The sequence below is a fragment of the Fistularia commersonii genome, chromosome 14, assembly GCF_037954325.1.
Source record: "Fistularia commersonii isolate RoL2024-O1a breed Wild chromosome 14, RoL_Fcom_v1.0, whole genome shotgun sequence".
NCBI classification, from domain to species: Eukaryota; Metazoa; Chordata; class Actinopteri; order Syngnathiformes; family Fistulariidae; genus Fistularia; species Fistularia commersonii.
Window position 1 is genome coordinate 14,900,042 of NC_141297.1, and position 22,920 is coordinate 14,922,961.

General features: G+C 39.4%; 1 protein-coding gene across 1 annotated transcript; it reads left to right on the plus strand.

Annotated features, from left to right (window-relative positions):
• Positions 1–540: 540 nt before the first annotated feature.
• LOC147227367 (Krueppel-like factor 15) lies at positions 541–14,189 on the plus strand. The gene is made up of 3 exons (XM_086159202.1): positions 541–753; positions 2,239–3,869; positions 12,663–14,189. Exons 2-3 carry the CDS (start codon positions 2,338–2,340, stop codon positions 12,829–12,831), a joined length of 1,701 nt encoding a protein of 566 aa, XP_086015328.1. The 5' UTR covers positions 541–753; positions 2,239–2,337; the 3' UTR covers positions 12,832–14,189.
• Positions 14,190–22,920: the final 8,731 nt, after the last annotated feature.

Consider the following 22,920-nt stretch of genomic DNA (forward strand, 5'->3'; position numbering starts at 1 on the left):
ACACACACACACATACAGAGCTGCAATGAACAGTGCCCTGCCCGAGGGTTCGTCAGGATCCAGATAGAACTGGGATTGAAACCGCCAACATTGTGACATGCGCAGACTCCTGCTGCAAAAACTGAATAAAATGTGTCAACTTACACATCCTGTGAATTTCTTTTAACAATTATTTTCTTCGCATTATTTACATTTCTTCGCACTAGTAAACGTATTATTCGTTGTTTTGTTTTTGCGTTTGTTGGCTTCACTGTAGACAGCAAAGTAAGAAATCATGTTTCCAAACACGGACACATGGCAATAAACACTTTGAATCTTGATCTTGAGCCACAGCCGCCCATAAACTGTCCCATATGACCTAATATAATGTTGTATATTATGGATAGAGAATGCTTTTAATCGTATGTAAATACTTAATCGCTCACTCACTCGCTCTCTCAGTGCCGACAGCCAATGGCGTCGCAGCAAACAGGCGAGCCTTCAAACGCCAACCCCTCCCTATTTTGTCCAGTATAACGTGCCCGTCTCCAATCATGTGACTGTTAAACGAACTACCAGGCCTCGGGAGGGAGCGAGATTGAAGAAAAGGAGTAAGAGAGAGAGAGAGAGAGAGTAAAAGAGAGGGAGCGAGCGAGAGAGTGCAGCTATGCAAAGACCCCGCCGCGCAGTGTCGTTGTCATTACGCACCATTACGCACTGACAAATACTTTGAACTGGGGAACGCGGTCCGGAGAGGCTCCCAAGCATCTTCAGGTAAGAATCGCAGAACTAGGAGCCGAACAATGAAGTCGATATAAAGATGACATATCTTTTTTTATCAATTTCATTGTTCTCGAATCAAATTCTCCCGGTGCCTTTCCCGTCGTTTCAATCCAAAACTGAGTCCGAAGCTGTGCCGAGTCCCAGCCCAGACATCTGGGAGATCCGAAAAATGGTGTGTGATTCTTGCATGCTATGGGTTTAACAACAACTACAACAACAACAACAACAAAAACAAAAGATAGATAAATAAAGAAATGAATGAATCAATATATACAGCGAACCGACTGTCAAACGCTGTGTGTTTTGCGAGTTTCCACTTCGGGCAGCGTGGGGGCCGGGAGCGCATCCTGCTGTCAGATTTTCTTTTCCAGGGTTACTCCAGGGCAAATGACTTAACATTTGAGCACGCCAAGGTGCTCCCGAGATCGCGGCCATCTCGCCAAACCATTACAAATCGCATCCAAAAGAATACCTTTTTGATAATTGATTACATAACTATATTGACTTAGAAGCGTAAGAGAACTCTGTATACCCATTACGTTGAGAGAATGACGAAAGAAGCGATTCAACTGTGACCATATGGATCCTCTGACGACTCCTTGCAACTTCTCTGTTTTTCTCAATGAACAGAAGAGGGCGCGCACTCATTCTGTGAGCTTTATCCAACACACTTGAGAGTTGTCATGCTTCTCAAGTTTTCTCCTCATATGCGCCTAATTATCGATGTAATGAAATGTGCTTGTATGGAAATGGAAAAAAAAATATGAAGCTGAAGTGCAGGTTTAGATAAACGACACAAGACAGGCTGTTTCGGTCTGTCACTGGTTTTGCTTACTAATCTGCATCTCTTCGTTGACAAGCAAGGAACAAAAGAAAAAAAAAAACAGAATTAAACACACTGTTTAGTGAATGACTTCAGGATCATGTAGTTTTATCACCCAAATGGGAACCTCTGATTCCACATGGTCAGCTGCACCATTCCAGCAGCTGCACCATGGGCCTGCAGTCACACACACACACACACACACACACACACACACACACACACACACACACACACACACACTCCTCAAATTCCACTTCCTTCACACATGGTTGACTTTCCTTTTGGAGAGCCATCAGCTGCAGACCTTTCAGCAGCAGGTAGTAACTCAGAAACAAAATCACAACGTTCAGCCAGTCTGGCTTATGTATTTCAGTAAATCCAAGCCGGACTCGAGAAAACATTAACCTCAAACTTGGAGTCACGCTGACGCCAGAGACTACTTTCTGTTGTCATCCCCTTATCTTGAGCAGGGGTGGCCGTGATGGTAGAGAAACCAACAGGGGTTAAATCAAACTGTTGTTTGGCTAAATCAAGGGTAATCATCGTTAATGTTGTCTTGGATTAAACCTAGTGTTGGTCTATATAAACTAAGAGATGTTTGTAAGTTCAACAACTAAAACACTTTATTTGCTTTCATTTGTCATCTGCAGGAACAAGGCAGACATTTTCTTCAACATTTAGCAACCTCCAGCAGAACATATTGATCTTCTGATCAGAGCAGAGTTCAGCTGCCATTCATCCGCACAGGAATGGTGGATCACTTACCACTTGGTGAGGAGACCTTTCTGTATTATACTGGCTCACCAGGCTGTGCTTATAACTGCCTTTGTTGCCATGCCAATGGTGGCGCGTCACTAGACATCATGGTGACTGACGCGTGCAGCTATCACCACCCCCACCCCTTCCAAGGGGTGACACTCTCCTCCTCGCCTGGCCTCTCCGAGGATGACCTCAGCATCTCCTCCAGCCCTCGATCATCCCTTTGCTCGAGCCCAGAGTCCTTGTCGCCAACATCCCAGCACCTGAGCTCAGGCTATGACACCAGGAGCAGCAGGAGCAGTAGGAGCAGCGGTAGCTGTAGCTCTTCCGGGGGAGATAGTCAAGACAGTATGCTCGACCTCCTCCTCTCCCAGACATCCCTCAACACCTCACCTCACCTAAGTGGAAACACCAGCAGCAGCAGCTCCCTCTCCTCTCCTCTAGCTTCCACTCTGTCCCAATCACCTCAGCTGTCGTCTTCCATCCCATCCCCAACCGCACCCCTTTTACCAATGGGTCTCGCATGGGAGTCCAAGAGGGAGCAGCGGCTGAGTCTCCTTCAGCAGCAAACAAAGGAGGACACTTACGAGTTCCCTGTGTTTCTGGACGAGCTGCAGGATCCTGCAGCACTTCTCTTTCAGCCCACCCTGGAGGAGATTGAGGAGTTCCTGGAGGAGAACATGGTGGTCGCAATGGAAAAAGAAGAGGAGGGGGGCGATGAAGCCATGTCACCGATGCCAGAGGACAATGAGGCAGAGACTTCTAAGACGATAGCAAGAGAAGGGTTGAGGAACTCAGATCAGACTGTGCCAGAGGCTCACTCGCCCTCGTCTTCCTTTACAGAGACCAAACAGACACTATGTTCATCTCATATGGACAGCTCGCCAACAGTGGAGGCTAGCTGTCTAACTAGCTCCAGTTCCAGTTCTAGTGAATGCGATGGGATCAAACAGGAAGACTGTAGTTCACCACCGACGTCATCAGAAGGAGCCAGCGCTGCCTCCAATGTGCCTGTTATCCTACAGATCCAGCCCATACACATCAAACAAGAGCCCAAACCCAGTGCCATATCAGAGTCCGTCTCCCAGGAAGCTCAACCCCAGAAGTCGCAATTCCAATCAGCCCAGGCCCCGTCGGATATCAAAATAGCCCAGCTTCTGGTCAACATCCAGGGGCAAACTTTTGCCTTGGTGCCTCAATTGCTTTCTCCAGCAAACATTGCGAATGGAAGCAAATCCGGAAGCGCTGTAGCTTCCAAATTTGTTCGGATCGCTCCAGTACCCATCGCCGCCAAACCGATAGGGCTCGGGGAAGGTGGGTTAGGTGGAGCCTCTGCTGCAGGGGTCGTCAGTGGGGGTCAGAGGTACCAAAAGAGTGCAGTAGCTGACCTAATTAAAATGCACAAGTGCTCTTTTCCTGGCTGTAATAAGATGTATACCAAGAGCAGCCACCTAAAAGCCCATCTGAGGAGGCACACGGGGGAGAAGCCCTTCGCCTGCACGTGGCCTGGATGTGGTTGGAGGTGAGCAGAATAAGACATCATTTTATAGAGAGAATTAATGTCAAGTAAACAATGCGGGACAGTGACTAAAAGAAACCACACAACATACCACACAAATCAAAGTAATCTGGGTTATCTACTTCCGCTGCGCACACTAAAAGATAGCTGTTGATAACTGATGTTTCTCAATCTTGAGGTCTGTGTGGAGATGAACATGATGTTCAGAAGAACAATCATTACTCTGTTCTTTATTGTGGGACCCCACTGATCTGAAGACAAGCATCCAGAGATCTAGATACATCCTGTATATTAGCAGGAAACTATATTGTAGACCTATTGAAATGATTTCTGAATTCTTAATACATCTGACCTTTTATAGGGGAGGCAAAGTGTTCCGTTTTGTTCTGAAGAGTCAATATACCACAATGTAGACAGGTAAACTTCACAGGGAAGGAAGTGTTTGTTATGGTGAATATAAATGTAGGTTTCTGAAGACTATTTATGATGCGAGGAGGAAGGGAGGAAAGCCCTTCGGCTTCTCTTGCAAGTCCACTCAAGACACTTTTAATAGTTGTATCGCACTATCTCTCTGTTTTGTACCACGGTAAAATTGCAGATTAGATAGAGTGCCTTTTGAAGTTGTCTGCATAGAGACTTTGCCCTCTGGTAGTTATTTCACTTGTTTGCTCACTGTCTGCAACCACCTCACTAACTCACTCACTCACATACACACACACACACACACACACACACACACACACACACACACACACACACAGGATTATTGCAGCATCAAGTTCAAAGTTTTCACACCAGGCAGACTCTCATAGAGCATGGAATTAATATTCAATCCAATGTGAATCTTTTTTTTTTCCCTCAAACTCTCTATCATTATTTTTATCTAAATTAAAAAAAAATCCAATTCAATTCAAAGTGTAAATGCCAACATTTGATCTATTTGGATTCCTCTACCATACATAATGCTGTTATTGCCAAAGTTTGTACGGACTGTGTGTGTTTTTGAGTTAATGTGTGGACAGTGAAGGTTGATTTAGGGTTAAGAGGTTTACTGGCTTTTCTTTGCAGGATTACTATATGAACCCCTCAGGACATTTGACATTTTTGTATTGTTATGTTACATTATGATTCTGGTTGAGGTCTGGAATAAAGCATAGGCAGAGGTCAAGTTCGGCCTTGATGAATGGAAGTCAGTGTAACGTCCCAACAAGTATACCCGCGTAAACCATATGTGTGTGTGTGTGTGTGTGTGTGTGTGTGTGTGTGTGTGTGTGTGTGTGTGACAGAGAGAGTGAGAGAAAATCAGATATGTTTTGCCCAGGTCAGCATGACAGCCCAGGACCAGAACTCATCACTGACTCTTTGCAACACCACACTGGGGGGGGGGAGGTAGGCGAGAAGCACTTACAGCTGTTCAGAATCCTTACAATTGGACACTTCCTTTACAGAATATAAGTTACATTTCATTGTACAAGACTGGGAAGTATCTAATGCGGTATTATGTTTTCATGTTAGGTGTATTTCTTCTTTATACAAATTCTAGACTATTTAATTGAATTAATAGTTTGCTAAACCCCCACCTTTAGAAGCCTGTGCAGTTACGTCTCACTTACTGGTGACAAAAGACTTTATGGAATTGTCAGACACTTCAGGGAGACTGTTTGTTATCTATCCTGCAAACAATGGATGCGAACATAAATGGTAGTGTTTTCCACCATCAATGAGAGGTTGGGGTTGTCGGGCGTTTTTGAGAGCCCTCATGCTGGTCATTACATCTGCAGTTTAACATGAAGAAAAAATAGCTAATCAGGCAAATGAGGTTTCAAGTGAAGAGAGGTTAATGAGGTATAAGTCAAATTTAAGTGCTGGCAGATGGATTAATACCCAATTAACTGAGCCTCCGTGATTAACGGATTTTGTTAAATCTTTAAATCAATCTTAAAGTAGGAAAATGACTAAGTGTATTACATAACACTAAAGAAAGTACCAAAGGTAAGCAGCAGAGGTGTTGAAAAAAACAAAAAACATAACAACCCCCAATCACATATGTATACATATATACATATTTTTTTAAGTGAATATATGTAATAAATATACAGTTATATATATATAGGCAGTTTTATCTTTTAAATAAAATTTTTATAAACTGTCACAAAAAAAGGGAAATATATCCATCACCAGCTCTCATCCAATCTCAATTCTGCAGCGTTACTTTTATCTCAGTTGACATATGGATACACTTAAAATATTTCACGGCTAGAGAGATGATTCCATAAAACTGTTTGGTTTGTGGAGTCGCAAGGCAAAAAAGTATTTATTTAAATGTTTGTGAGATGAGCAGGGTTGACAGAGGAAAAAGTGTCTTTTTTTTTCTTCAACAAAAGCTTAACTGGCATTTGTGCCGAATCTCAGACATCACTTGACGCCGCTGGCTCTTGTGACTCCCTGGCAAAACCTTTTTTTTTTTTCAATGTGTTTTAGACAGGCTGAATTCCTCTGTCCAACAAAATGCAGGAGTTTGGGACAAAAGCATTTCCTGGAGACATCTTTTGGTGCACTGTGGTTCCATGGTGGACTTGGGCAGTGTGGTGTTGCTGAAAATGCAATGGTAGAATTAATTCCTGAGTCTTGGTGCCAAATTGTATTTATTTATTTACCCTAAAGCCCGGTCAGTCTTCTAGATTGCTCTGAGACTGCTCTCTTTGTCCATGGCAAACTCTTACAGACGTTTGCAATCTGCAATCTAAATTTGATCTAGTTTGTTGATACTGTGAAAAGTTGACTTATAAAGGTGACTTAAAGATGCACTGTTGTACATACTGTATAGGTAACAAGAGAGGTCCTTCCAGCTTTGGCAAAAATATAAGCACAAATGATTCAAAATACTTTCAGAATCTTTGTCATCACGTGGCTCACTCTCTGCCAGGTGAGGTCAGTGAACACATGGTCTGTGAATTATACTGAATATTTGAAAAAATAAAACGTGTGCATGTGATGCTATAAAGTGTTTCTAATATAAGGTTCAACACAATCAGTATAACAGACACCTTGAAGGATTATTATTAAGGGATGTAGGACATGCATCTCATCTGCTGTGACTTGTTAAAACCATTTATTAACTGAATTGTATTTATAGAGGCGTAACAACACACTATGAGTCACTTTGACAGGGGTTATAAGTTGTTCATTAAAAAAAAGGAAATAATGATACATTCAATATATATAGAATAAAACAAACTAAGATGTTAGTATTAGTTCATTTATTTACTCTCAATATGTGGCAATTTAAATAGTGTTTTTTTATGGCTGCCAGTGAAAATGACTAAAGTATTTTTTCCCCTCTTCTAATTCATAACCAGTCAATCTTGAGGTTAAACAAAGCGTCATTCAACCAAGAGTGAGAAACCCGCAGCTCCTTCTTATGTAAACCTTAGCTCATAAATATGCACTTTTATATGTGTCTTTATGATGTATGGTATTACAGAGTCCTGTTGCATTTCTGGTTACACAGTTCAAAATTTTATAATCATGCTGATGTGTGACAAATGGCTTTGTTACCAATTGTTACATTTTTTTATTTTTTTTTGCATTTCCATTGTTAGCAAATGAATCAACCTGTCGGATCAGATGGGGCAGTTTCTATCTGCTTGGCAACTTGTATGCATGAAATTCCTTCTCTTGGACAGGGTTACTGAAATGTTAGGGTAGTTCCATGCAGATGTTCCGCGCACATCTGCACACTAACAGGCCACATTCCAACTTTTACTTTCTTTGTTTCTAAAAAGACAGAATAAGTTAGTTGCTTCCATATTAATTCAGGGTGGGGGGTTTGTGAGAGTTTAGTCAAAGTACAGGTAATTTATTATTTGTGAATTGATTTCTGTCATTTTTGGGGAGGAAATCGTTGATTGTGATAGAAACCGTTTTCAAAGTGAAATACAGACAACTACTGTCTCAATAACTTTACAGCGGGCTAATGCTACCGTTCCTCTGACGCCCATGTTTCCAATGAGGGTTGAGTGGAAACTCTTTCGGAGCCCATAAGTGACATCAGCATGACACTAGAATACAGTTACCTTGTGATTCTCCTTCCTCTCCTACTCAGCTTACAAATAGTGGTGAGCAGGGGAAGCAGGCGTCTCCTCTCTGGTATCGTATCAGACCCACGTGTTAGATCCTCCAAAGTAGGGAGTGGGGTATATTTTGCTGGTCTACTACATAAAATTCATCAGTCATATTTTACTTTTGCCAAGTGGGCTCTTAAGCTTTTGTGATCTTTTATTTTTCCCTTTTCATCACACTATAGCATGGCTTCTGAGGATGCATAAAAACAGTCACATGTAAATCTTGAAAAGAACACATGCAGGTACAACATACAGTACCAGCATGGAGACTCTTATTTAAGGTTTATGTCCGACGGCTGGACTCAAACCCAAATGGTTTGCTGTAATAACACCGTGACATGTGTGTACTTGACGTCTGTCAGCAGATCAGTCGGTAGCTTTTTGTCCTTGTCAGCTGACACTTTCATAGTAACAACAAAGCATAGTTGCCAAGTGATGACACCATATGATTTATCTTTTAATTTTGACACTTATGAACATACCCTATGATTTTACTTTGGACAGGGCTGTTATTGTATTAGAAATCTTGATCTTCCTGTTCCCTGACCTCTTTTCAGAGAGTTTTGTTCAGAGAGTAATTGTATCTGGCTCCCTCGGTCAAAAGGAAAACTCACTCTGGAAGCCATTCTAGTCTGGTTTTATGTTTCCCTGTATAAAGGTTTGCATGCAGGGGGCAAACCTCTGTCCTTGATTAATGCAGTCCTGGATCAATGTCATATCCTTTTCAATCTTTGCAGTTTAAATTAAAACACTCGCAGTGACAGCAGTCATAAAAAGCCATGAGTTCCTGGGATTAAAATAACTGACAGCAATGTGACAGATAAAAGCGTTAACTATGTGTACCTGCCAGTGTAGATATTACTGTAATTTTCCAGGTGTGTTTACAATGTGATGGCCCAACCCCTCTCGGCTGTTTTGCTTCTCTGTGTTTGCTCGGCTTCTTACTGAATTGACAAGCTACAACAAAGCCTTTGTATGTTTTCCCATAGTACCTCTACAAATATATACACTACAGATGAGGTCGCAACCACTGCACGCCAGATGGGTATTTTAAACATTTTCTCGCCAGATTATTATAATTTTTTTTAAAAATGTTATCTCTATGTGAATTAAACAGTTTCCAGTCTCTTCGGCTTGACAAAACAACACGTGGAATATATCAAACGTGTTTTTGGAAAAAAACTAAATCAAATAAAGCAATACGTTATAGACAAACAAACAAACTCCACCAAATTGTATGAGAATTCTCGCACCCCCACATCTGCACCTGGCTGAGCTTCACAGGATGTAAACATCTGCTAGCTTTTCCACAGCTGAAACACTGTGAATTGAAACACTATGAAACTAAAATGAAAATACACATTGCCTAATGCTGTCACTTAGAAGTGGTTTCAAAAAAGTAAGCCAATCACCACCAGAGATCCGCAGGAAAGACACGCTTTAGCTTCAGAACTGAGTAAATGGTAACCTGGATCTGATGCAACACAACCTGTGACAAACAGGGTCCCTTTTCGTCTCTGTAACCCCGATCTGTGATTTAGACCACAAAGGTCCACCTTTGCAAATCGAGTTTGTCAAAAAAATGTTTTCTGTGCAAGGGCGCACGCTTAGCAGCTTCAGTGAAAAATATGTTTTGTTTTTTTTTTCTTTATGACGACTTTTTTATCAAGACAGCTTCAGGTTTTGGAGTTTCGACTCGGCACTTGGATTCTGCCAAACAAACAACATGATGGGTTTTTCTTTATTGGTCTTTGCTTTGTTTTTATCTACTGTTTGCTTGTTTGGGAGGAAGTGTCAACATGATTCATGTGTATAAAGTTTGCGTTCCACAGTAATACTTTGAAAGCTTTATTCAGTCATTTTTCAGACAAGATGCATACAAATTGATTTTTTAATTGAAATGTTTCCTTAAATGACAGGCATATTCATCACCCAGATTTATGAACCCACAGACCTTCTTCTCCATGCCTGGAACATATAGAGCGGATAAAGCTTACATAACTTTGATCATAGTTCTAACAAGAGGGTACATGAATTCGACAGAAAGAAACAGTGTTGCTTTGACTGAGACCTGACATGTGATTAGCCCCCCCCCTTCCAAAAATGTAGACGTACAGAACAATCTGGCTGTCTATTTGCATAAGTCTAGTGCCTGCTCTTTGAATGGATCCTCCTTGGTACAGTATGTTTTGTTTGGGCTCAGGCCCAGTTTGAGTCAGAATAGCTATACTGTACATTTTTATAATCATGTCCCAGCTTGTGACTAATTCTGAGCACTTTAAAACGTGATAGCAGTTTGTGGTTTCGGATTGAGCTTAATTTTAGAACACGTAAGGGGAGTGTCATCCATTTAGAAGATCCATTTGACACCTGTAAACGTTGTCAAACAACAGACACGTCAACACAGAGTCATCTTATTCAGGTTTATTTTTTTTCATGCTTTAGCATCCCTTGCTTATTTTCCAGATTCCCTGAACTACCTCTCAGCTCACTTTTAACTGTTTTTTTTTTTTTTTTATTTCTCAATTCACACTAGAGTTTGTTTTTAGCTGCACTGAATAGCTAATTTTACAAAGCCCCGATAAAGCAGTTGTAATCAACACGCACGCTGTGGATAAACTGAGCAAAGCCTGAATTTGACTCCAAGTGGTTGCTAATTGCTCGGTGTCACTGGAAAGTGTAAATGGGCGGTAATCCCTAAACATAAAACTTTAATAGGGTAATTTCTTAGTCATGAGATTCTAGCCTACTGCACTGCCTACGAGCAATTAATTATTGCTATTTACTCAATTACATTTTAGCAATCCACTTTTAGTACCTCACACCTCACTCACACTGCAAAATACCAGGCTCACCACGCGAGAAACCAAATGTGCCATTTTAATAAATAAGCAGTGGTGTTGTAATTAGTGTTCTTTGGCGTATTCTTGACATTTGGAGTCAGTGATTTCATCCAGACAGAGGCTTGGCTTGGATCACAGCTTTGCAATGAGTGAGCAGAAGTGAAACTGTTTATCTCACTGAACTTAGCTAAGAAAAACATATGTCACATTAATGGTGACTTTTTGCAGTGGTGATCTATTGTGTTTCAATAAGACAGTTACATGAAAGTGAGAGGCCAGAGAGATAATGAGGCACTACATTTGGATGATATAGAGTTAAGCCTGTATAAAATTTAGAAAGCAACTTTTTTTTTGGCTAGGAGACCAAAACAAAACACCTGATAAAAGACACCCTCACACAGTAATTTAATATTCAATTGCAAATACAAACATATGAACTTGGAGATGATAGAAAAAGAAAATTTACCTTAAGTAATACCACCAATGTCACCATGAAGTCAAAAAAGTATCCAAATATTGGTTTGACTGGAGTTCTGCTACTAATTCCAATTCAATAGGATTGGTGCTGTTTATTATAATAATATAAGCCAAAATTTGAGGGGTAATGATACACAGAAATCTCAGTCCAATACATGCAGCTGCTCGAAGACCATGGTTGGGTTTGTGTTTAATAGAGCAGAAAAATGAAACACTAAACCTTAAATTACTTTTTTTTAATAATTTTTTATGACCATGGCTAAATCTTTTTTGTATTGCCACATTCCCTCGCGAAAGAGCCAAAGTGTTTTTTTAAAGGAAATATTTAATCGTACCACAGTTTCACCTACTATTTTAGATGCGCTGCTCATATTGCATACTTTTGAAGCATAAGAAAACTTTTCCATTGTTCAGTAAAATTCTTAACAACAGGATGTTTTGGAGCATGATGTAACCTTGGTAAGGTTATGGAACGGGTAGAATTTTTCAAGTTAGCTCATCCTGAATCCGACTCTTGCTATATTACCCCAGGTGATGTGAGTGAAACATCCCAATAGCAGCTGTGAGTGTTTGTTCTGTGGATCGGTCACAGCTCAGTGTAATAAGTGCAGTCTGTTATCTTTTATTTCACTGCTGGGTAATCAAAATGATGAATAGACTGGTTGTGTAATGCGTGTCTAAAGTGGAAATGTTTTGAAATAACTGCGGGTGACGTCTGCATCTCTTTGAGTTACTGCCCTCAAGCTTCCGCCGATGCTGTTGGAAACTCAAGGGGAAATCAATCCGTGTTACAGATTAATCTCATTTTAACAGCTTTACTAATAAGTTAAAGGGGCACACAAAGGCAGCCGCAGACATAAACAGGGGCCGCTGCTGCTCTATCATCCACTTAAACCCCCTCTGTCATGTTACTCACGCAGTCAGGACCCCATAGAAACCATAGCAGGGCAGACCAGGAATAGACCAGGCTTGGATTTGCAGCGCTCATGTGTTGAGCTAAATATGTTACGGCTCTTAAACTTCACAGGGAAGATGCAGGGGAGTGCACATGTACTGCGTCACACCTCTCGGATTACGGTCACATAAAAAAAGCTTGACATCACTTTCATGTTGTCTGGCTCCATAAACTATGACTTCATTCATTACTTCCATAGAAAAGGTTCTGCAATCAAATTGATCGCTCTAATCAACTTTTGATATGTGAGTTTAAAACCCAAGATGATATTTTGGCAGTTATTTACACCTATGAAAGAAGATGAAAGGTTTTGATTAAGAAATATAATGGCGGTCATCATTTGGGGAATGGTGTTTGATGCTAAAGGAATTTAATGAATATCTTAAATCATCGACAGGTTCTCCCGGTCAGATGAGCTATCCCGACACCGCCGCTCCCATTCCGGAGTGAAACCATACCAGTGCATCGTCTGCGAGAAGAAGTTTGCCCGAAGCGATCACCTGTCGAAACACCTCAAAGTCCACCGCTTTCCACGAAGTAGCAGGACAGCGCGCTCTGCAAACTGACCCCTCTGACCCCGCTCTGATAGACTGACGTTAAGCGGAAAGGCGGAGCAGTAGCGGGAGCTGGATTTTGTGCCGGACATGGCTGTGTAGGTGTACGCATGTGTTTGTGTGACGAAGGACAGAGGAGGCCGGGATGAGAATCAAAAGCACCCTGTAATGGAGTTTGTGTATGACTCGTGTGTGTTTATGTTCAAAAATGTACGCGTGACGTACTTTCATGGTACTGTGATCATTTATTGGGTGGCAAGGAAAAGACTATGAAAAAAGAAAGAAACGCAAGAAAAACAGACTGTTACTTGACACGACACCCTCACTAGTGGAATAAGCTTCTTGTATATTACAACTTTGTTTTGTCTCTCTCAAATCTTTTTGATAATCTAATTGGAGGAGAGATTTGCTATTCAGAGTATTTTTACACTTTGAGGTGTGTATATTGTAAATGTCAAAGCCTTATATCAAAGCTCTATGACTGAGGGGTCTGGTATTATTTAAAACCCCATGGATTTTTTTTCTTTTCTCTCTCTTTTTTTTTTTTTTTTACCTTCTTTGAGCCAAATGTTGTCAAAGGCTAGTATTGGAAAACTTTGTGAATAGTTCGAAATTCATTTGTTGCCCAGCAACAACAGTCCGTGTTTAGAAGTGTTGGGAATCATAGGGGTCCTAAGTTTGAGTCTTTGCGGCACAGGCAGAAAATAAATGATACATCAACATTCCTTAGGCTTTAAATACGTCTCTTTTTCATATTAGTTTCAGTGCAGGGGGAAAAAAAATCCCCACCAAGGTCATGTCACTATGTAATTTGCACTGGCATGCATGAAATTTCTGGTCGTCTGCCCATACGGAGTATTTTGAGAATTCTGTGTATTGTGGTTTAACTCGTTGTTCTGCAACGCCTTTTTTGCCTCTTCGGGTCAAGACAAATATGGGTGCTGCTTCATCTGAAGACTGACCGGGGGAAAACATGCCCTTTCTTCAAGTCATTTGTTGCTATTTTACATCAAAAAGGCTCCATGAGCTCAACATTTGTTTTTATATCATTATCTCTTGACGTTTCGGCTATGTCAATCATTACTTCCCCGCTCTTTAAGTACACGCCACCGCTGTCAATGTAGTTTAACAAAAAAAAAAAGACAAATTCAAGGACATTACAAAGGGGTATTGAACAAATCACATTACTTGTCCATTGTCAAATCAGTTTATTCATCATTAAATATCAGTAGTTTTACACTTCAACTTAAATGAAATGCTATACCACTGGAATCTTTTGGTGCTTGGTTGAGACTGGAATAAAATGTTTTTTTTTTTCTTCCAGCTAATTGATATTAGACCACAAAAAAAATAAATGTGACTGTAACCTCTGACTAACAGTGTCTACTGTCATCACCTGCCCGGGACGTTGTGAGTTCATTCAGTGTCGTTAAAACTACATGTGGATTTTATTTTTCTTTCTTTCATTAAAACCAGTTTTAACATGTTTTTTTTTTAATTTTATCTAATTGTTTTTATGTCATTGATCAGGGCTAACTTAACTGTTTGCCACCTGCAATGTAAATAAACTAGCTCCTATTTGCTTGTTGACCTGGATCAACTTTTAGACTCAATGCAAACAAAAATAAATAAATTGGGATTCCAATCAATTTATTAAGGGCATCTCACTATATAAATCCAGCACAACCATGTTTCTACTAGATTTCAAGCCATTGACGGTTTTGTGAGATTTTGCAAGTGAATAGCCATCTCCAAGATGCTTCAGTTATGTCAATATTTGTCAGAATTTCAGTGGTTGAAAACTCAGTAAAGTAGTAGCAAAAAAAAGTTTGTCTTTTTGTGTATGGGTTCAATATTTTAATATTTCAATTGCTTTGTCAGACATTATTTAAGACATGGGATATTTTTGGACATCGATTTAGATACCATACAGCAGCATGAAGGAGTTCACCAGTGTTCTTCAAACATTGTTATTAGGTTGAATGCAACTTGTGACATATTCTTCCAACATTTTTCACATAGAATCCTATCTATTGATATATTTTTGCTTTAAGTTGTCGAACAACTTCTAAACATTCAAATGTTAATGATCACTCGTGATGTCAATATTTTGTTTGCTCTAAGTTCAACTTTGGGGCTTGATGTCCAACCTGAGTTTGATTTCAAGGACATTTTCAACTAAAATTTAAACCAGACATGTTGAATTGACTCCCTCTGCCAGCTGGTTTGGCTTTTACTTATTTTTATTCACTTGGGTCTTTTAACAAGACATTATCTTTCTCTCTTTTTTTCCCCCCAGAGCAAATGAAAATGTTCTCAAATCCGAGGAAACAAGATTAATACTCTTTCTAACCATGTTGTTGGAACTTGAACTCTGTACCTTTAAAATGGGATTCATGCTGAAGGTTTCACTGTTGCCTTAAGATATTGTGCGCTCTAATAGCATTTTTTCTATTAGACCAAAAAAGATAAACAAAAGGAAAAACAGTCATCTATCCCTGATCATGACTTTTGCTGCCATTTGCTGCCACTCTTTTTCCTTGTACTGTATGTGTACAGCAACTTTCTTCCCTCAATACAAGTTCATGTATGGACTAGTTGATGTTGGTTTCGTTCTCACTTTAGCAAAGATGAATGAATGGGGATGGCATCTTAGCCTCCTTGTGTTAATCATCTCTGATGCCATAAGCTTGGAACTCTCTCATGGCTCAACACAATAAATATTTTGACAGTTTTAATAGGGGAATGTATTGAAACCTACTATTATCGACAAACTGATGATCTTGCAGTGTTTGCTGCATCTGAATTGGATACTGCACGGGGAATGTGTATCAGGCGCTGTAATTGAACAATCAGAATTTTGATTTATTGTTTTTTTTATTTGCTTTGATTTTATGAGAACAATTGAATGTATGTAAATATTGTATATGCATTTCAAAAGAGAGCTAAACTATTGTTCGGGTGATTCCTGTGATCATGAGCGATTTTTGAGAATATGAAAGAAAGTGTACATGACATGATAAATGAAATATATCATGTAGACATGTGGATGAATTTTGTCTGGTGTTTATGATGTGTTATTAGAAGGGCCTGCGACACATTTAATTATTCATATATGGGTCAGAATTTTCCAGAAATGCGTTATTAAAGTGGCAAACGGCACAACATACTGTATAATGAGTAAGTCTATTTTGAATGTGCTCTGTAAACACTTAACACCAAAGAGTTGCTAAAATTCTATTATTTTTTGCTTTTGTTGTTCTTCATAAAATACATTTACAATAAAAAACTCTAAAGTCAGTCATCAATTTTCTGTGTCAATGTCTAAAGTCTCGAAGATGCTTGTAATGACTTTATTTTACAGACTGAATGTCCATGTTTTGTTTGTTGGAACTATACTAGCAACAAATTCAACATACTAGGGTTCTCAAACTTGTCAGCCCCTAATTGGAAAACAAGCACACACAGAGTATGAGGGAGAAATTCAAAAAGGGCTATTTTTTTATAAATTTGAAAACTTATTCTGCAATGAAAAAAGAAAAAAAAGAAAAACAGATATTAGACTGCTTATACTGCACAATCGTCAGTTTACTGTATAGAGAAAGACAATGCAACAATGTAATCAGGCAGCAGTTTTACAGCAGCCAAATACAAAAACTTGAAACTTTACTCAAAGCCCTACTTTTTACTGTTCTATTGATTTATTTATCTATCTATTTGTCAGTGTATTCTTGATTATCTATACATTGATTTATAGTTTCAGTTATGAAGGACATACAAGCCTAAGAGTCAAATGGGACATTAGTGGAGGAAGTAATACCTTCAAAGTTGTGACGTCACATCACTACTGATCATGGAGCTCCTGCATTTATAAATGGACATCAGTGCTGGTAAGACGCGATTTTCTCAGTGGACCATCAAGCAAATGTGAGATAACATGCAGTGGTGTAAGCCAGGGGATTGGAAAGAGCACAGCTGGGTTGGAGGCTGTGGTGAGCCTGTCTCAGTAGAGGGTGGTAGAAGTTCAAAACATCCCGGGATGTCAAATCACACGACCAATTACTTTTCCCAAATAATGCACAGTATGTTGGCACCCTTTAGGCGATAGGTGATTGCTCAAACTCATCAGTTTCTGAGATTAAGCGAGGAGCATAAGAAAAATCAACTGAAATCAGGTTGAATGTCTTCAATTGTACTCATTTGTCCGGTGAAAATAGACTGAAAATAGAGATCAATTCCCGACTCCTTGTGATGCCTTCTGTTCTGCATTTGCCTTCAACTTCCTCTGTGCCATCAGGGGACTTGAGCTGTGCACGAAATAAGCAAAACATACTTGTACTTGTTTGAAAGAAAAAAAAAAAACAAGCGCTCCAGTCATTTACATCTCTACATCATTCCTCATGCACACATATTCCCCATTTTAAGAAGTGGACTACATATAAAAATCCAAAATATTATTTATTATGCTAATGGGGGGGTTATATCAGCTTCCAGTCACATCTAGAAACTCCCCACAGACCATTAGAACTGAAGAGGTCTCTCGGATGAGGGTGAAACATCTTCAAGTGAGATAATTTGAGTCCAGTTGCCACAAGATTTTAACAAGAATTCACCATGACATGGATGACTGAGAACCTCCATAGACACATTTTGCATTATTTTCTATTGAATCAGTCTTTTGTGCAACGCTCATCAGAAATGAAGAAAAAAGTCCCTGCCTCCAGGTTGAAAAATACTGATCCAGCCCATCAGTCAATGAACACATACAAGCACACTGTTTTTTTTTTCTTTTTTATTTAGCAGTATTTTTCGTGCCCCCCCAACACACACACTCACAAAAACACAAATATACACACATACTCCTACAGACACACCATTACCAACACTGAAAGTTATGGCAGCCATCAATAACTAACAATGACTATGAGCCAAGCTATTAGATCTTATCTCTGTCAGGTCAATACTGGCAACAGTACAAAATCAATAAAGGCATACATTCATCCATGCCTAGAAATCTTCATAAAACATGTCAATGAAGTACACAAAGTACATTTCAAACTTTACAAACATTGGCCCAAATAAATTAACTACCTCTCTACAAAGTACAGATATGATATCTACTCTGACAGTCTCCTGTGGGCGGGTTGATCGGTACTTACAACCTTTGTTTACAACATGTTCTGTGAACAGGTGGTCCTCACTTAAAGACGGGGTTACATTCCAAGGGGTCCGTTGTTAAGCGAGTTTATCGTTAAGCGAAACACAGTTTCTACCCTATTACCGTACAGTATTTGCGTACATTTCGGCTATTTATACCTTTTTTTTTCCTTTAGAGTTTATATTTGCATGAATAAAGGCCAATTATAAGTGGGTCCAATACACACTCACTCACAAATCCACTCCCAGCGCTTTCCATGCGTATTTTAATATTATTGCAAAGCCAAGTTGTTGTTAATCGATTAAGTCGTTAAGTGAGGATCACCTGTACTTCTAATTAAATACCAAATCGCCAGTCATTTGGATGCTCACACTTTTCCCCACTAAAAGCCACGTGGGTAACCGTTTCAAAGACTCCATTGGAAAAGGTATTATGACTTCTTCTCAACCTGCTCAGCATCAATATCTCTCTGTTAATAACAAAGAATCAAATTCTTTCACCCACTTCACCACAAAATTCTTGTTTTTATTTATAGAGATTAATCCATTTTACTCTCTCGACTTCAGTGTTCATTATCTTGTGTCTGAGGATGTTCTCCTCTGGCTGTTTCCGTTCTTTTCTGGATCAGGCACATCAGCGATGATTTCATTGAAGCCACGTTCCATAACAGTCAATGATGAGCCAAGTTTTTAGGATTTGAGGTTTCTTGCCAGACTGCCTTTGTGGATTTATTATTTAATATTTGAGAAGAACTCTCCTAAAATCCTGAATAAAAATTGTCCAAGGACAGCTCAAGCTTCCTGTATGTTTATTTTTCATCTTTCTGATGAACTCTTCCTGGAGAGTTTACTAGACGTGTTTGCTTGAAGCACAAAGAATCCCAGCAGGGCTATTATTTTTTTTTATTTTTTTGTGTGTGTGGGGGGGGGGGGGGGGGGGGGGGGGGGGTCTGGGCTTCAGGGATCCTACAAAATCCAAATTTCAAAGTTGTTTATTTTGTTATTCTTTTACTGTAGCATCTTAGGAAGAGGCAAAAAACTGGTCTCACCAGCCTTCACAGCTGCCTTATTCATTCATTCATTCATTCATTCAATCATTATTTATGCTGTTCATCCAGCAATTAGGGTTGCAGCTCCAGGCTGGAGCACAATCTAAACTGTCAGTGTGTGAGGAATGGGGTTGCCAAATGATCACAGGGCCACACATTAGGGACAAACAGCCATTCAGTCTTCATTCATGTCACTGTTTGGGCATTTAAGGTTCTCCATTGAACCTACTGCATGTTTTTGGATAAAAATACCACTGGGAAAACACCAGAGAATCTGGTGGGAACTTACGCAGACACAGGAGGAATCAAACCAGGTAGTCTCTAATACTATCAGTAATACTACTATTGGTGTTGTTATTGAATTGTTTTTGAAGAGCCTGAAAACACAGCTTGTTCATTATGTGTGTATGCACCCTCAACAACACACTTCATTATGTGTTTGCTCATAAATACTGGAATGAATAAGTGACAATGACAAGGAGTATTTTTAGATACTCAGCGAGCAAAGTTTATCAAACTGCATCTGAAACGTAAACTTAAAAATATTGACTAAAAAGATCAGTTGAAACACATTTCTTAGATCAGCGTGTGAAACTCCTGCATGTATTTGGGAAGGTATTTTAGGACATAAAATGCAGTCAGAACAAGTAGGGAATAAGATATATTTCTTGGCAATTTATTGTGGAATCAGTCAATCTGCCTGATAAAAACACAAAGTTATACAGCTCCAAAGCATTGAGAACTTCATGGCTTCATTATTTAAAACCTGAGTAAACCCATTATCTCAAACGTTCAGTTTCAACTCAGTTCAAACCTAATGTTCCCCAAATCCGATGTTACCTAAACATTACAGCGCTAACTGCTAGACTATCTGTGAAATTATTTGTGATCGTAAAAGGATGAAACATAGAAAAGCATACTCTACAATTTCCCCACCATATTTGTATTTTATATGCTCTCATGTAAACTCAACAACTGAGAAGGGTGCAATCAAACTATCCAAATATTTAGTGTAATCCTATTCCATAGCCTTCAAGAGGACTTATCTAAGATTTCTTTTTCATCTGCTCTATACTCATTTGTAGCTCAGGGATGGCAACACTGCTTCCCGTAAAGTTGCCTAAGGAACATAAAGCTGGGAAACGTAAGGAATGTTAATGTAAGATTTGTACCACATGGCATATTTGCATGGAAATTAACCCCCCATTTCTGTTCTTCCTTTATGGCAGACTTGGTCTGCCACTTGCTGCCAACCGCTGCCCCCACACTCACACACCTCTGTGTTGCATTCTAAAGATTGGCTTTAGATAATATTGGGCTCTGAGTATGTTTGCTGAGTCACTATGTCAAAGCACAGTTTCTAGCAAAGAGAAAGGTAGCTGTAAACAGCAATCCGTGTCTGCCTGCATGATGTTCTGGGAATAGATCATATTGATTTATGAGCCAGTTCAGTCTGGGTTGCAGCAGAAGGATTTAATTCAACACATCTGGATCACAGCTAGTCTTTGTTGGCCGCTTGGCTCAGCCTTAACACAGCGGCTCTTTTATCTATCTGTGGATTTGATCAGGTTTAATTTAAAAAAAGGATTCAGTGCAAAACAATTAGAAAATAATCAAATCAAATAAAGTACCAAGGACCATAAGTACTCAACATCTGCATCGAAGTGCAATGCAGTATCTTCTATTTAATTCACATGTTGAGGCCCCCTCATGTTTTCATGTTTCTACGCTTCACAATAGTATATGGAAAAGGAAGTATAGTGTTTTTCTTTGCTCTATAAATTTTCATATTATTCTTGTGAGACAAAGAAAGAACTGTCCAGAGGTACATTTTAGTAACTTCAGCAGACTCTGAATCCTCATACTGGATTTTGTTATAAATGAGTAACTGCATTGTTTCCTTGTAATGTACACAGCTATCGAGGGTTGTGTACGGAGGAAGAGCCTCGTAAATATTTTCTCAGGAGATTGTTTAATTCAAAGCAGAGCTGAAAGAATACATTGTCCAAACTCGTAAAGTGAGTGGAAGTATTTCTTCAAGTCTGTGTTTTAGTTTTTTTCGTATAGGAGAATAACCATAATTTGCATGCTTATTTTTTAAAATTGGAATTTGCTGATAAGTGCTACTTAGTCTGGCATGAGCATTTCATATCTCATTAGTCAAACTCCTATAAAACATTTGCCCAAGTCTCAAACTTTTCTTTTGCATTTTTGTGATTTGAGGAAAGCCAAAGAAAATAATGAAATTCTCCGAAGGATGATTAATAATCAGAACAGCATTGGAATTAATAGAGGAACTACAAATTATACAGAAAGGACAAGTGTGACAACAGCAAAATATGAAAATGAAACAATGGAAGACCAGTTTCCTTTGCTGTGTTAAGTATTGTAACGTGTTTTTGGAGAGATTTTCCGGAGGAATCATCCAGCATCCTTTTGCTGCTGTAGCAGTTACAAATTTGTGAGCCTCCTACAACCTAATGCTGATAAGCCCGATTGTTTGTGTTGTTTTTTTCCACATTAGTACTGTTGTGATAGAGTAACCTGTTCGGTAATTTGGCATAATGAGGGCAGAATGCGGAGGCCCCATAAGCCTTACTGTTCGCATTGTGTGTTGAGTTTTGTCTTGAGCATGTGAGCCCGAATCTGAGAGCCCAGAGTTTCATCACAATATTTTCCTTTACTTGAATGATGGCGATGATGGTTTTAAAGTAAATCTACACATTTATATTGCTACATTGTGTGTTTTCTAGTTTAATAGATATGTAACCTTGTAATAGCGGAATGAGCATCAGGTGTTCAACGTTATTTCATGCACAGCTTTTAGATTTCGACTATGAAGAGATTTGCTCACATGATCAGCAATTCATTACCCTATTAATTTTTGCCTTGTCATGATGAGTGATCACACGATGCACACGATGAGTGATAGTGATTAAAGGTTATTCTTTTCTGAATAGCCTGGGTCTTATTTGTGACATCTCACTGACAGATATATTTAATCACACTTTTTTCGAAACTTAAATATCTGGGAGTTATGGATTGGATGAAATAAGTATTTGTTGGCATCGATAGGCTACATTTTATTGTGCTAGGTTAACCAGGCAAAAAAAGAGGCCATCAATTCTTTCCAAGGTTCTTGCCAATGGTTGGATTAATCTCTCAGTGTCTGACAGTTAGGCTGGTGTGAGATAAATTCAAAATCTGGCAGGAAGCGACTCTGGGATCGAATGCTATAGAATTCAATGAGAAAATATGATGACATTTCTTTGACTCGTCACCTCTGTGAACATTTTCCCAGTGACACCATGGTCATAATAACCTCTTCCAAGTTATCCATAGAACAGTAATTTTGTAAATGTTGGTATCAGTTATAGAAAATAAGGAGGGGAAGCCCCGAGGTGTGGCTTCCATCCAATTGACGAGACACAAACTCAGTGATGTGCATGTTGGCCAACACAATGGTGTTGCCATGATTATCTAAGTGTTCATTCAAAGCCAATTGAGGGCTGTGCCCTCTTCTTTCATAACAGTCAAAACACAGATAAGGAAATGTGAAATTATTACTGTCAATCATTAACTGCTTGTTTGGTTTCTTCTTGCTTGTGTGTATTTGTATGACCTAGATACAAGTGAAGGGATTATAAGATATAACTATTTTTGAAAAGAGTATGGTGGGGATTTAACTTCAAAAAGTTGTTTTGTTTGTTTGTCTTTCATTCAGACAGGATCCCAACAGCCGCGCATAAACTTCACTCCCTGCATCTGCATGTTTGAAGGAGCAGGAGAAACGGATTCATAAATCTGAAGGTCAGCAGCAAGTTACTCTGCAGCAAGCTACAGCAGGCCATGTGCTGGTTTGACATGTTGGATCAGATTATTACTGTTATGCAAT